This window comes from Canis aureus, chromosome 37 (genome assembly GCF_053574225.1).
Source record: "Canis aureus isolate CA01 chromosome 37, VMU_Caureus_v.1.0, whole genome shotgun sequence".
NCBI classification, from domain to species: domain Eukaryota; kingdom Metazoa; phylum Chordata; class Mammalia; order Carnivora; family Canidae; genus Canis; species Canis aureus.
In genome coordinates, this window is record NC_135647.1 from 6,355,099 (window position 1) to 6,369,660 (window position 14,562).

At 41.5% G+C, this 14,562-nt stretch overlaps 1 protein-coding gene across 8 annotated transcripts in view; it reads right to left on the bottom strand.

Moving 5' to 3' along the window:
• LOC144306748 (uncharacterized) overlaps positions 1-14,562 on the bottom strand; it is a 476,591-nt gene that overhangs the window by 330,930 nt on the left and 131,099 nt on the right. For 2 of the 8 annotated variants that reach the window (XM_077886293.1, XM_077886294.1), the window contains one exon: positions 10,819-10,916. The exons of the other annotated variants lie outside the window; for them this stretch is intronic. In XM_077886293.1, coding sequence (XP_077742419.1) covers positions 10,819-10,902 — 84 coding nt within the window. In that variant the 5' untranslated portion in view covers positions 10,903-10,916. The remainder of the gene's footprint in view (positions 1-10,818; positions 10,917-14,562) is intronic. 8 annotated transcript variants of the gene reach the window in all.

Consider the following 14,562-nt stretch of genomic DNA (forward strand, 5'->3'; position numbering starts at 1 on the left):
CCCTGCCCCTGTCCCCGGCGTCAGTTCTTCAAAGGTAAAGCTGTTGCTTCCATTTCTTCAACCTCTAATTCAAATCCAACATATTCACAACACAGTTATTCCAGTCAGAAATGGCAGGTTGAACCTGGATTCCAATGCTGATTCCAGAGGTTCCACATTGAGATTAAGTGGTAAGTCAGAAAAATATTTGGAGAATGAATGCCCAGTGATCTCATCCAGTAGACAGAGGTGAGCCCACACCAAGATTCTCTTTTAAAGAAGTACAGAAAGCCCTCATGTGTGTTGATGCATCACAGTACCTGATTCTTCTGCCATCTTTACGATGAATTCTTCCCTGAGTATGACTAAGCAGTTGAAACGGAAGCTACCTCCTGAGGCATCCTTTTACTCTTCATCTCATTCTAGCCTCTGTCTTTTCATTCAAATCAACCCAATGGTGTATTCTTTTAATATAATCCCCTTGGGGAACACAGAAGCCTCTCATCTGCTTCTGAAATTCATGAGAGGAAGTTTAGAAAAAGTATGTATGTGGAATGGGTATTCCCAAAATAGGACGCCAAGGCATGAAGAACAACCATCTTTCCTCTCTCCTCTCCTCCTCCAGGTAAAATTCCCTTATGATGCCCATCAACTGCAAAATATTGTGTGTGACAGATCCATGTTCAAATTACGTATGGGCATTGTTTTCATTACACATTTGAAGTGTACAGCAGATGAAGATAGGTTTGAGATTTTAGGAAAAACGTCTTGTCTCATTCAAGCGACACATTTTCAGATGCGTTGGCAACTTGGGGGTGGGCACAGGGGAGACACATTGTTCAGTTGATACAAATTACTCCTTGTACACAACACAGGATCAGTTAGGCATTTTTACATAGAAGATAAACTGAAAGCTGACGTTATAAATGTAAAGCTGAGGTCATAGAATGGAAAGACTATGTGGATAAAACAAAACTAAAACATCACTTTCTGTTGGTTTTTTTCTTTATGATTGTATTTACTTATTTGACAGAATACAAGTAGGGAGAGAGGGAAAGGGAGAAGCAGGCTCCCCACTGAGCAGTGAGCCTGACACAGGGCTCCATCCCAGGACCCTGAGATCATGCTTAACCAACTAAGTCATCCAGGTGCCCCTCCCTAGCTTTCCGTTTTTAAGAAGATTCTAATTTGACAAGAGGCAACTTGACTCCCTGGTTCCTTGGATAAACAATGGAAACAATCCATTTGCCTAAACAAGGAGGGTAGACTTCTATGGGCCTCACCATTTACCACTCAACATCCTGTCCCCCAAAACAGGAAGTTAACCACAGAGCTGGGGAACTTGCCCTATGTTTTTCGAAGGAAGAAGAAAGAACTCAAGAGTTAACTTTTTATTCTGAAACCATACAATTTAAGATAGTCAAATTGTTCATTCTGTTGATAATGACTCTAAGTCAGTTCTTATAAAAATTTCATCTAAATAGTTTGCATTTTGATGTACAGGATTTGGTTTCTGTGTAAAAATAAAGTCTCTTACTGGGAACAGCAAATTCATAGTCATATTCTCCCCTACTCCCAGTTAACAGGCAGTGTCTGCATAGAATGTATAGAACATTCATTAGAGGATAAAGGAAGACAGTTACACCGTTACAGGTCATGTTTTCCACACACAGGTGATAGAAAATGAACGGGTATGGAAAAGGACCACGCACGGTAAAGGTAGAGTTAAGAAGTCCATTTCTTAATAGGCATCCAGGAGGCAGATGAGGTCAAGGTACCAAAGCATATCTCCTGGTTTCTCTGTTTACTGGTTTTCATTCTTAACTTTCATCTAATTATAACTAAGCCACTGGATTTGGAGAGAAGGCTAGGATATGAATTTCATGAAAACATACAACTATTACTAAGATACTTATTTATCCAGGCAGATAGATAATCCTAATCACCAACCATCACATTTTTAAGGAATCTAAGAGGCCACTCTGGCATTCATAGCACTTAACTCTTCAGTGCAAAATAAGATCTCCATGCTTGAAATTACCTTCTAAGTTTCTAAAGGGAAGAAATAACCATGGGTCAAATTCAGAGGCCTGGCCGATCCTTGCCTGCAAATCACCACGCTATCATATGAATAGGCAGGGATCTCACAAATACTTCCTTAGACTATCTACCTCGTCTAGAAATCTAAAAACTTAGGTACCTCCTCCTATACATAAAGAATTTTAGATATTATATTGACAGGACTTTATTATGCCTTGAGTATCTGTGACACATTTCTTAAAATTGGAGTCCTACTGAGTGAGAGAGAAACACGCACATAGGAAAGAGGACTGATACCAATTAGTGACATTCTTGGGGCCATTCCACAGAGCTGTGCAAGCTCTGCCCTATACAATGATGCCTACACGAAGGTTATGAGTGAGCGAGCACACACAGCCCTCACCTGCTCTCCAATCACAAGCTCTGGAACCAGCAGAGACACCTTTTTTCTAATTCATTTAAGTTTGGAGAATCTGGGTGGCTCAGTGGTTGAGCATATGCCTTCGGCCTGGGTCCGAAGAGTCCTGGGATCCAGTTTGGTATCAGGCTGCCCACAGGGAGGAGGAGCCTGCTTCTCCCTCTGCCTATGCCTCTGCCTCTCTCTGTGTGTCTCTCATGAATAAATAAAATCTCTTAAAAACACATATATACATATATTCTATAGATGTGTATCATTCCAATATCAGATCTGAGTCCATCCACCCAATTCCTGTCATGCATATATATGAAGACATTCAGCTCACCCACCTAGTCCTTAGTAGGGGCTCTACGAATGGCTCCTAGATCTGAATTTTTTTGAAGGGAGAGGAAAGAATACCCACCAAAAAGAGGAGATGAAGAAAGAAAGGAATTAAGTCAACAGGAGACAGAAGAGAAACGTGACCAATGTCTATGGACAACATGGCGGAGAGAGGACAAGACTGGCAGGATTGGACTCACACAAGGTTATCTTTGGCTCGCCATCCATTAACTTGAGGGCAAAATAATTTCAGTGATTTCAGCATGGAGTGGTTAGGCCAGAGTCATGGATTTAGCCTAATGTGAATCACATGGTTTCTGTTCCAGGGCCAAAGATTTTGTGCGTTCTCAAACTAGCACTTTGCACATGTTTCCAACTAGTCATGAGGGAGGCCAGAGCACTGGGGCACAGAACTCCATCATCCCCAGGGCAAGAGGGAGGGATCACCAGGTACCTGCTCTCCCTACATTGGTCCTTTGGCATCAAGTTTACCTGGAAATTAAAGCACATCACTGAATCAAGACAGTCCCAAGTCTGGGCAGGTCCCAGAGTCACCCAGCACCCCTCAGTTATGTGTGTGTCACTGCTCTTGCTTCTAGGTGGAGGGCAGGGACTGCTTTGAGATCCTGAGCATCTTCATTCCCTTACAGGACAATTAGGCAAACAAGGCTTGAGAATTATCTTGAAACTAAGAGGAAAATGTGTTCCATTATTCAAATGGACACCCCATTCGAAATTAAACATCACATTCATAGTCTTTTCTTCAAACTCCTGGGGTGATTGCTTCACCTTAGAGTCTCATGTCCTCACAGTATTAAGTCAACTTAGTAGTGTGGATCTGGTAACAACAGCAATCTCTAGCTTTGTTTCTTTATTAGTGGCTTTATAAAGTAACTGCATTTTTTTTTTTTAATGAAAGAGTTTGCTTCAGGTCTAACTCATGCATACCAAGCTTCAGTTTGTGGTGAAACTTAACAGTCTCATTATAAACCCTTGCATGCTGGGAGTCAGGAGGATGGAAATACTGGCATGACACCAGCCACAGCTGGTGCTGCAAAAGTGCATTTAAATACATGGGCCCTCCCCCAGCAGCCAGTCCCCAGAGCCTGGCACTTGGTAATTTTAAACAATGAAAGTGAAACTCCTCAGCAGTGAAAACCATAATATGGACTGGAGATTTTGGACTTCTGGTAGAAGACATTTAGTGTTAACCAAGACATACTATAAAAAGCACTTGTTCCATTTGTTATTAAATTAGCAGAATAAAGAACGCCTGGGTGGCTCATTGAGTTAAGCATTTGCCTTAGGCTCAGGTCATGATCCCTGGGTCCTGGGTTGGAGCCTCCAATCAGGCTCCCTGCTCAGCACAGAGCCTGTTACTCCCTCTGCCTCTGCCCCTGACTCCCCTGACCCCATCCCACTGCCTGTGCTCTTTCTGTCTTTCTCTCACAAATAAATAAAATCTTAAAAGAAATTAAAAAATTAACAGTATAAGCAGAGAAATACCCAAGTCTTGTGGAAGAAATAACTTTACACTGTACCATTTCTCCTAATAGCAGAGCTAAAAAAGAAGGACCAAACAGAAAACAGCTGTGATTTCTGACATAGGAGGTCAAAGGCTAAACAAAGAAATCGGTCTGTTTAATTTTACATCTTATTTGCCAGTTCAAATATGAATGAGTAAAAAGGAAAGAATTCCATGGGAAATGACCATTAAAGCTAGAATCTCCTTTACTGAAGATACTTCAAATTGCAGTCATTTCAAAGGCACAAGTATGTATATTAAGGTGGAAAAGAGTACAGAGATAAAAAAGGCAAAACAATACACCTCACCTGGGGGTCTTAATGATCAGATCTCACAGATGAGATTCATACAAACTGGACTAACTCGTAGACTGGCAGCTGCTCTCAGGGTAACCTTCCTGATGACATCGTAAACCACGCTCGTCTCTTTCAGACACATCCTTGGCTCTAAGCTGGACTGCACAGCAAAATAAGAGGAAGGTTGTGTATGCAGTGGGTTTTCCACACTATACCCCAATTAAGCTTATTCAAAGATGTAACTATATGGCCTTTGATTTTTCAAGTCCTTCTGTCTTCAATAATCAAAACCACCAAGCCTAAAAGAAGACTCAAACATTCTGGAAGATTTGCTTAGAAACAGGAAGAAAAAAATAAGTCCACAAATAATAAAGTTTAATGAAAGGTGTGTATGCTCCCTAGAAAACAATCTCTATTAAGGGAGCAGCTTCAGCCACCACCTGCCTATGTATGATTCCCCCCATTCTCCTCTCCAAATGACTCTCCCCAACTAAATCACCTATGCACATACTCAGATCTCAACTTACAGGCCAGACAGGAAACTAAGTCAGCATGCCCAAACCAGAACTTTCAGTCTAGTCATCTCTCTGCTGAATACTCCAGCTTGATCTGTGATCCCACCATCCACCCAGCCAGAAACCATCCCTAATCATCATGTATCCCATTTATTCCCCATATGTACAACACAGTATCATTTTATGTTTTAATAATGTCTCTTTTCTGTGTCTACCTTTGCTAGGTTTCAAATTTTTACATCAAGCACAGTCCCATGCTCCTTCAACCTTCCTTCCGATGTCCCATCAGAATATGGCTTTTAGCCCAAAAAAGCCCTCTCAGTTCCTCCAAATTCTTGGAGGATTCTCCTTGTCTACAGATTCCAGAGTCTTCGGCAAGAAGTCAGTAGTGGTGGAGTGGGGCCCAGGAAGATGCATTTCATATGCCCTCTGGGTGATTCTGATTGGAAGGTCTGAGGAACAAGAGACGCAAGACATAGGGCTCCCCTTAAGAGTATACAAAAGGTGCCTGAAGATACAGCCAGGGGTTAAAAAGCTTGAAAATCCTGAGTCTCCCTCTTCATAATATGCCGTTCTGCCCTGAAATATAAATCATGAGTATACTCTACCTGCATGACCATTCCCAAAAGATATCATTATGATGCCCTCAGTACAATATGAAACAAGGAAAAGAAAAAAGGTGTACTTCTCAAATAATTTTGCTTATGGAAGTATTTGTGCACAACTATAGAGAAGATGTAATGAATGAGACAGATGCATCCATACATCAAATCATCATGAACACAACAGCTACAAGTACATACCAGCAAGGTCTTCCCAGATCATTCCAGTTCTACAAGCACCTGCAGCCACTGATGACATGATTACCCTACCTTGGGAATTTCTAGTAAAAGTCTATACAAAAGCATGTACCATCTTCCCCCAATTTACATATAGTAGTTTTATTCCCGGAAAACTCAATGTGTATATTAAAATGTCACCACAAATGCTTTGTGCCCATATGTGGAGAGCAACGTTAGGTTCCAATGCAAATACCTGATAACAGGTCTGTTTTGAACCTTACATAAGCATCTGTTTAGACATTTGAGGGTCATGTTCAACACAGGACACGTGTTCCTGTACAGGAGTACTCTGTGGTTGCAAGATAGAAACATCCTGTGTTCTGTTCACTAAATGCCTGCAGGGCCCCCAACCATTCAGGCTAAAAAGAAACAAAATCCATGAAACATACACACAAAGTATCCCACAAATTTCCAATGCCCCCAGAGCAAATGGCACATGATCTAGCACCCAGTCCAATCTTTCCACATAAATGAGTGTGACAGTGACCTTTATGTCTCTAAGTCCAGTAGACATGTGGCCTTCCTCAATTTCTGGCTATAGTTGTGCTCTGCATATTCCCCTTTTATTGGTTTTTATAACAATCTCCCAATGTCTGTCTTTCCTTACTCTTAGCTTCCTTTGCCTCCTCAACCATTCCACCTGGCTAGGTGATGTGCTTTAGCAAATCTGGTCCAGTCAGTCCCCACTCATGATCTCAACAGATCTATGTAGGTACCTTTACCTCAAATTGGCATCTCCCACCCAGATGGTTCTGAACTCTAGAGATATAAAGCCAACCACCACTTAACCTCTCCTTTAGATCCATCAGATGGGGTTAATCATGTTGTTTCATGGTCTACCTTATACATCATGCCCACCCTCACTTGTCCCCCCAGCTTGGTCCTCCTCTATGCTAGAAGGTAGACCTCTAGCCATCTGATGGTCATGTCAGACACCTTAAGACCTCCTCCCACGTACAATGCATCACAGAATTCTATTAAATATTTGCCTCATTTGCCAGTTTTACTCCTGGTATGTAGCACAGCACTTGGTGCCAAGTAGGTACACAATAAACACATGTTAAATGAACAAATGACTTTTACAGAAATAGTGAACATTTTTTTAAAGATTTTATTTATTTGAGAGAAAGCAAGCACAAGCAGATGCAGAGGGAGAAGCAGACCCCCCGCTAAGCAGGAAGCCCAATGTGGGACTTGATCCCAGGGCCCTGTGATGATGACCTGAGTCGAAGACAGACACTTAACCCACTGAGCTACCCAGGCACCCCAGAAATAGTAAACTTCTTGTAGACCTATCCTTCCTATCCTTCCCCATACCATTTTCCATGATATCCCAGCCACATGAACACCCCACTTTCATTCCCAAAAGCTTACAAGTATGTATTCTTTAATTCTGAGGCCACTTCCTCAGGACAGTTTCCTTTGACCTCCTCTGGCCATGCACTGGGCTCTTCTCCATCTGCAATCATGATGCTACGCTGACAGTACCATTGGAACAGCATCGCTGCCTTGCAATGATGTGGCAGGAGGACATTCTTCCTTCCTTTGGATTTCAGCACATGGCAAAGAGGTAGGCTCAGCAAGAATTTCTGAGTGATTTAATAGTTTAAGTTCTCTCTCCATCTACTTTACACCACCTCTTCTGGTCTGGCCCAGGAAAACATGGCAAAAAGGTATTGAAAAGATTGGGGAGATGATCCTGGCACATTCCCATAACTACATAGACCTCGACACCCAATCTTCTCCCAGTCTTTTATTAGTAACGATAGCTTGGTCCTTAGATCCCAAATCTGGTAAAAGCCATGTGGGGGACTGCAGGGAGAAGCACACATCACCTACTTCACGATGGTGGCCAAAGCCTTCCAGGTAAAGACTAACACTGCAGAGGCACATTTTCCCAACCGTGGGAAAAGTTGTTAGCAAGAGACTATACACACACAAAGCTATTGGACTTCAAGGCTGGAGGAGAAACAAAATAAACAAGAACTAAATTAGGGTTGAAGATTTCCCAGCTGGGATCCACAGGTAGGGCTGGAGCTGCAAAGGCCATCACCAAGGACTCCATTCCAACCCTATAAGACAGCCCTCAGAGACCACCAGAAGCCAAGCTGGGGAGTTTTAAGATTTTTCACACAACCCAGCATTCATACAGCTTTTGTTTTTTCCCTAACCTAACCCCCAGGCACTGTAGAAACCTCAGGCTTTCAGTTCTTCACTTCCTAACTCCTCTCCCCCTCCATAAATTAAGTTAATGAGAAGTTTTCCAAAAAAGTACATTCTCTTAAAGGCTCTGTTATTCTAAAGTTAATGGCCCTGACATGTAGCCAGGCCAAATAGTCACAGACAGCCATAACTCTTGCAACAGCTCCAAAAACTAAGCCTCAAATGTCACGGAGTCCTACCCTGATCTTTCTTCCCCTTTGATTATCAGTGGTTGCCTTCCTTCCTCCCTGAACATTTTATAGCAAACTCAAATGCTTCAAAGAAAGCGGTTAAGGATGTGAAGATTGAGAAATACATTCAATCTTAATGCTATGATCTTGTCTCTTCCTTCCTATATCTTGTCTCTAAGAGAAAAGGACAAGAATAAATTTGATTTCCCACAGAACAAAACAACAGAAATACATCTATGTCTACAAGGGGGATTGACCAATTCAAAATGCCAGTGGGCTAACCTACAGCACACACTTACTGCAAGGATTGGGTCATATTTGTAATAGGTTAAGTAATTTTCACATGAGCAATGAGTAGACAGGTACACAGTGAAGGAATTATGACAGAAGTGCTTCAAATCACATTCCTAAATGAACACTTAGGTTATGTTTTTAAAATTGTATATGTATGTGTGTGTGTGTATATATATATATATATATATATATATATATATATATATATATATATATATATAGTATATTTGGATTGGTAAAAGAAAGCCCACAGTGTATATAAAAAAGGTTGCAGGAAGTTAAAAAATATAGGGCTTTACTGTTCGGAAAAGCAGTTACACATTGCTTCCTTGGCTTAGTTATCCAGATAATCAAAATTCTGTGTTTGAAACTCTTGGAAGTCCTCTGGGATGGTGTCATTGCAGTGATACTTGAGGTTGGACCAAGTTTTATTTATACACACACACACATAATATAAACAAAAATACATGAGAATCTGATTTCAACATATATAACGGAGTACAAGGTCAGAATCAACAGTAATATTGGAGTTATTAAGCCTCGAATGTAAAGTAATTAGACACACATTTATGAATCCACTTACCTTGAAAGTAAAATGTGAAATATCATTTCCTGGATAAAATGGGTCCAAATCCCCATATCTACAGTTGACCCAAAAATATGGGCTGATACACCCCAATGTTAGTACCTAACATCCCAAAAAAAATCAGGAGGAGAGGAGGAGAAAAGGGAAAGAAAAAGTTGTATCTGTGTCCCCTAACTGACCACGGGCTTATCTGAACCAGCGACTGTCACTTTGTCGGTGTGTTCCTGGGACATTGTGTCTGTCACTGAAAGGCCCTACAGAAAATAGACACCATGAGACAACCGGTATTGGGAGATGGACAGGAGGAGCCAATACATAGAGAGTCTTCTTATCAAACACACATTTGAGAGGTAAGTTAATCATTTAACTGAAAAGACACACCTGCTGGTCTGCGTCCTCTGGACTGCCTTTCTCTACACATCGTTAGAGAATCCTATTTAAAGAAACTCAGGGTTTCCCAGGCATTTCTGCAGATCTCCTGTGATCCAACAGCAACCCATCAAGTAGGCACAGCCTCGGTTCAGCTCAGAAAATTGAGGTTCAGGGAAGTTGCAGAACTTTCCCAAAGTGACACAAATAAGTGACCAGATAGCCCCAATATAGATCTTCCTATTCCTTAGTTAAGAGGTTATGTTTTTTGTAGTACGGACTTCAAATCTACAACAAGGAGAGTAAAAGAAAGTCGGGGGAAAAATGAACCTGTTGTAAACTCCCAACTATCCCCCCAAGTCAGGAATATCGCAGGCAAATCCTATACAGATGACTAGGGAGTGAACCTGCTGCAGGATGGAAGCAAACTTATTTCCACGTAGTAATTATCTTTTGAGTCTGCTTCCTCTACCAGACTCTACACTCCATTTCCCAACATCACAATTTTTTTTTGTAGGCTATGGAGGAGAGTTTATTTATTCAGACCCTGAATTTGTGATGTTACTGGCTGTAATTCCAGCGGACAACATGCTTACCACGGTACACCATGTTCCCTACCAATACATCTTACCATGAGGTAAGAATGCCCCAGCGCTCAAGAGAAGAAGGTCTGCGGATGTTTCATATACACACAGACATTGCTCTTGCAGTATAACTCACTGTGCACGTATCATTAAGGATCAAAGCACAAGCAAAGCAAAGAATGCAAAAGGAATTCAAAAACATCAAAGTTAATTACATTTGGTTGTCCCAATAGCTGTGACTCCTTCAATTAAGACGCTGCTTTGGCTAATCTTAAGTCAAGCTGTGCCTCTCCAAAAGTCAAGCAATAAAAACAAAAGTCAAAACCTCTAAAGCGGAAGCATCTTCCCCTCTACGGAGGGCTCTGTATTTACTAGGGCCTCCACAGCTCCTCTCAATGTGCAACTGTCCATACTCTTTTCACCATCACACGGCACAGCAGAGCCTGGCGCTCCAACACCCGGCACCCAGGCAGATCCTCCACAAACAGGTGTTCCAAGAAACCTCTAGGACCTGGCTCTTCACCGCTGTATTTAGGACACACACCCCCTACATGGAAGAAGGGGATGAGCAAACCAAACCTAGGTCTGCTCTGTTGAAATGTCTGAGATTATAGGTGGCTGCTTGGTTTACAGGGAATGACAAAGATTCCTCATACCTCAATTCTGTTTATTCTCATTCCATCTCTGGCACAAGGGGCATAGGCTGGGTCACGTAAAGGCCCTGTTCTCTGCCTCTTCATCCAACTTCCAAACTCTGAGGGCAAGAATATTCAAAGATTAATCTACTCCGTGGTACTATAGGGGCATCTGGCTGGCTCAGTTGGTGGAACAGGCAACTCTTGATCTCAGGGTTGTAAATTCAAGGCCCGTGTTGGATGTAGAGATTAATTAAAAAATAAAATCATAAAAAAAAATCCACTCAATGGTATACCATGTACAGTGTTAAAAAAAAAAAAAAAAAACCTGTTAAAGAACACAGACAATCTGGCTCTCCCACATATTTACATGTACTGTTAAAAGGGCAAAGACCACTTCAGGTTGCCACTGGTAAAAATGGGTCAAAGAAAAATCATTTTTTAAAAGATTTTATTTATTTACTTGGGGGAAGCATGAGTGGAGAAAGGAGCAGAGGGAGAGGGAGAACCAGACTCCCAACTGAGCGGGGAGCTGATATGGGGCTCAATCCCAGGACCCTGAGGATCATGACCCGAGCTGAAGGCAGATGCTTAACCAACTGAGCCACCTAGACACCCCAAAGAAAGAATTATTAAGGCCACTGGCAGCAACAGTGCTTTACCATCCCTGGAATAATTTCTTTCCCTCCATTAATACATTTATTTTTCCATGGTAGGGGGGCAGGAAGGGAAGTTCACTTTGCCAAGTACTTACTGTATACCAGAAACTGGATGGTGGCATTATAGATGTGGTTCAATTTACTCCTTCCCACAAACCTGTACAATAGGGAAACGATCTGAATTTTGAACTGAAACTCAGCAAGGGTGTATTCCAAATGCATCTGTAGGAATTTCAGTCAAGTATATTTCAAGAAAAATCTATACATCTGTCCTAAAGGCGTGACTCCCCTGAAACCACAGGTCCTCAAGAAGTTGAGAGGAGACATGAACGTGGCCACCAGCTGCCATAAACCCGAAATACAAGCCTACTACTCTGTGTCCACTACACAATCCTCCAAGCTGCTAAGCCACGTACTTCATTTTGATCTATGGTTTTAATTTCCTAGGTGTTGTCACCTTGGGGAGAAAAGCATCTTTCGGCCCATCCCTAGGTCTCCTCGAACCATTTAAAAACACCACCATCTGATTCAATGGAGCAGTCTGCTAAACATTTCAATGGGTTGTCATGGCCTAGTGGTCTATAAAAACTAGCTCTCCATCCTGCACTTCCACTTCTAACTCTGCCACAAACTGGCGGTAGCGCAGGGCAAGGACGCAGAATGCACTCTCTTCATCACTCTCTCCAGCATTTGGAGCAGGGAACCCACTTGCAGAGTTCCCACACAAACTCTTCGTGAATGATGTAATGGAAGCTTGGCACGAAAACTTCTTTTTTTTTTTTTTTTTTTTGAAAACTTCTTTTTGACATTAACCTTTTTCCTTTTCATCAAAGGTGCCAATGTATGACAACGAAACTCAGATTTTCCGAGATCAGTTGATACTTCTAGAATTCCTTACAGATACATTGAAAAAGGTGTTCTGCTTCAAGTCTCAGAATGAATTCTTATATTAGATGGGCTGGAGTTTGCCTGTTACAAAACCGGGACCCTTACACAGATGCTTCAATGGACAAGTATGACAAAGGGTGCGACCACATATTCCCTTTCCAAATCTCTAGCAGTATTTTCACTCTGAACCTTCTACCTGAGACCCACCCTGTCCTAGATTATTAGAGAACATTCTATACCAGTCATATTTAAAAAGCCCCCCTTCAGGAGCCTGGATGGCTCAGTCGGTTAAGCATCCAACTCTTGGTTCTGGCTCAGGTCCTGATGTAGGGGTTGTGGGATTGAGCCCTGAGTCAGGCTCTGTGCCCAGTAGAGAGTCTGCTTCAGATTCTCTCTCACTCTCTCAAATAAATGATAAAATATTTTAAAAAGATAAAAATAAAAAGCCCTCCTTGCCACCCAGAACTAATATTTCGATCCAAATTCACCCTGAATACCAAATGCACCTGGCCTGATCAGCCTGATGAGATCTTCATCAAAGTGGTTATGTACACCAATGGGTATGTATGAGCTTTTTGAGCTCAGAGGATTTCTCATTTGTATCTGCAGAGGTTTTCCTTGCAAATATACATCAGTGTGTTAAAATTTAGAAGGTCTAAGATATCCCCTCAAACAGCACGCCCACTACAGGAACAAGTGTGGGGGTTTTCTCGTTCCTCCCACAACCTTTAAAGAAATTAGAGACAAAAAAAAAAAAAAAAAAAAAAAAAAAAAAAAAAAAAAAAAAAAAAAAGAAATTAGAGACAGAAGAGAAAAATCGGGCTTCTTTCTTGGCAGTTCTTTCCCCCTCCGTTAATAGCATAACATTGTCCAAAAATGATCCAAAAAAACCTCCTGCTACCTTAAGACAAGGAATACTACTAAACCGGGAACCAGTGGTTGCCAAACTTGAATGTGCCTGAGAAATCACTGGAGAGGGGCTTGTTACAACTTCAAAATCCTCCCCCGGTGTTTCTGACCAAGCAGGTCTACACAAGAAGCCAGGAATTAGCACTTTCATCAAGGCCTCAAGTAGCTGGATGCTGGTGGTCCCAGGACCACCCCTCCAGAAACCCCAGGAAGAGGGGTGAGCGCAAAGGGCTGAGTGAGGGACAGAGTGGAATCTGGCATTTGGAATTCTGATGTGGTTTTTTTTTTTTTTTCTTTTTCTAAGCTGTTTATGGTCTGTTCCCTTGCTCCTGTTGTAAAGTCTGTTCAGTTAAAAATTCACCAAATACACCACAGACAGAAAGAAGTCTGGCCTAAAAACCCAGATAACACTAATGGTAGTAAATGGATTTTCTTTTTCAATAGGGAACCTGGTTTGTGCCTAGCCACCCTTTTTCAAGATTTATCGAGGTCCACTCTCCTTGCTTTCCTTGCTGTCCGGGTGGATCTTGTTTTCAGGTACTTTCATTTGAAGCAACATGCCCATTGCCAGTAAAACTGGCCCTCGCGGTCTTTGTTTTTGTTCTTTGTAAATCGCACTGACTGCATGCTGTGTGGTCAGGTAGATTTAGATTTTAAAGACTGGACAAGTTTTTTCAGGCAAAGCTCATACAAATTTGAGGTAGAAAAATGTACCAGTGAGGTAATGACGAGAAGACAATCACTCTACAAATACACACACTGAAGTGGGGGGCACTAGTGGGTTTAAAAAAAAAAAACAGAAAACCCTAAAGAACAGACTTAACAAAACATCAATAAAGCCAGAGCACAAAAAGTCTAATGGATAAAAAAGGTGTTTATAAAGAGATTAATATTCAATTAAACATTTATTAAACAGATAGCATAAACTGCTGTCAAAAGCAGGAATGAAAATCGAACCTAGGACTCTGAATTTCCAGCTCTTATCAATAAAGCAATTCCCCCAAATCCAAAATAGCTGCAAGGCTCTGGTTATTCTCTAATATATGGCTTAAATATTTATATTTTAAGTGCCTTCAGCTCATAGTCCACATTATGAACATGCATTAACATTTATGCAACTTTGTAAGTCCATCTCTAAGATCAGACCAAATGCACACTTGAGCAAAATAAACATTTCCAATGGTAGGCTAAAGTTGTTCCCATCATTACCTGATAAACCTGACACCGACACTCATTTGCCATCTGTCCTCCCAGAATAATGTTCTTTAGGAAATTCTCCAGTGCAAAAAAGTGCTAGAATCCAGAAAAC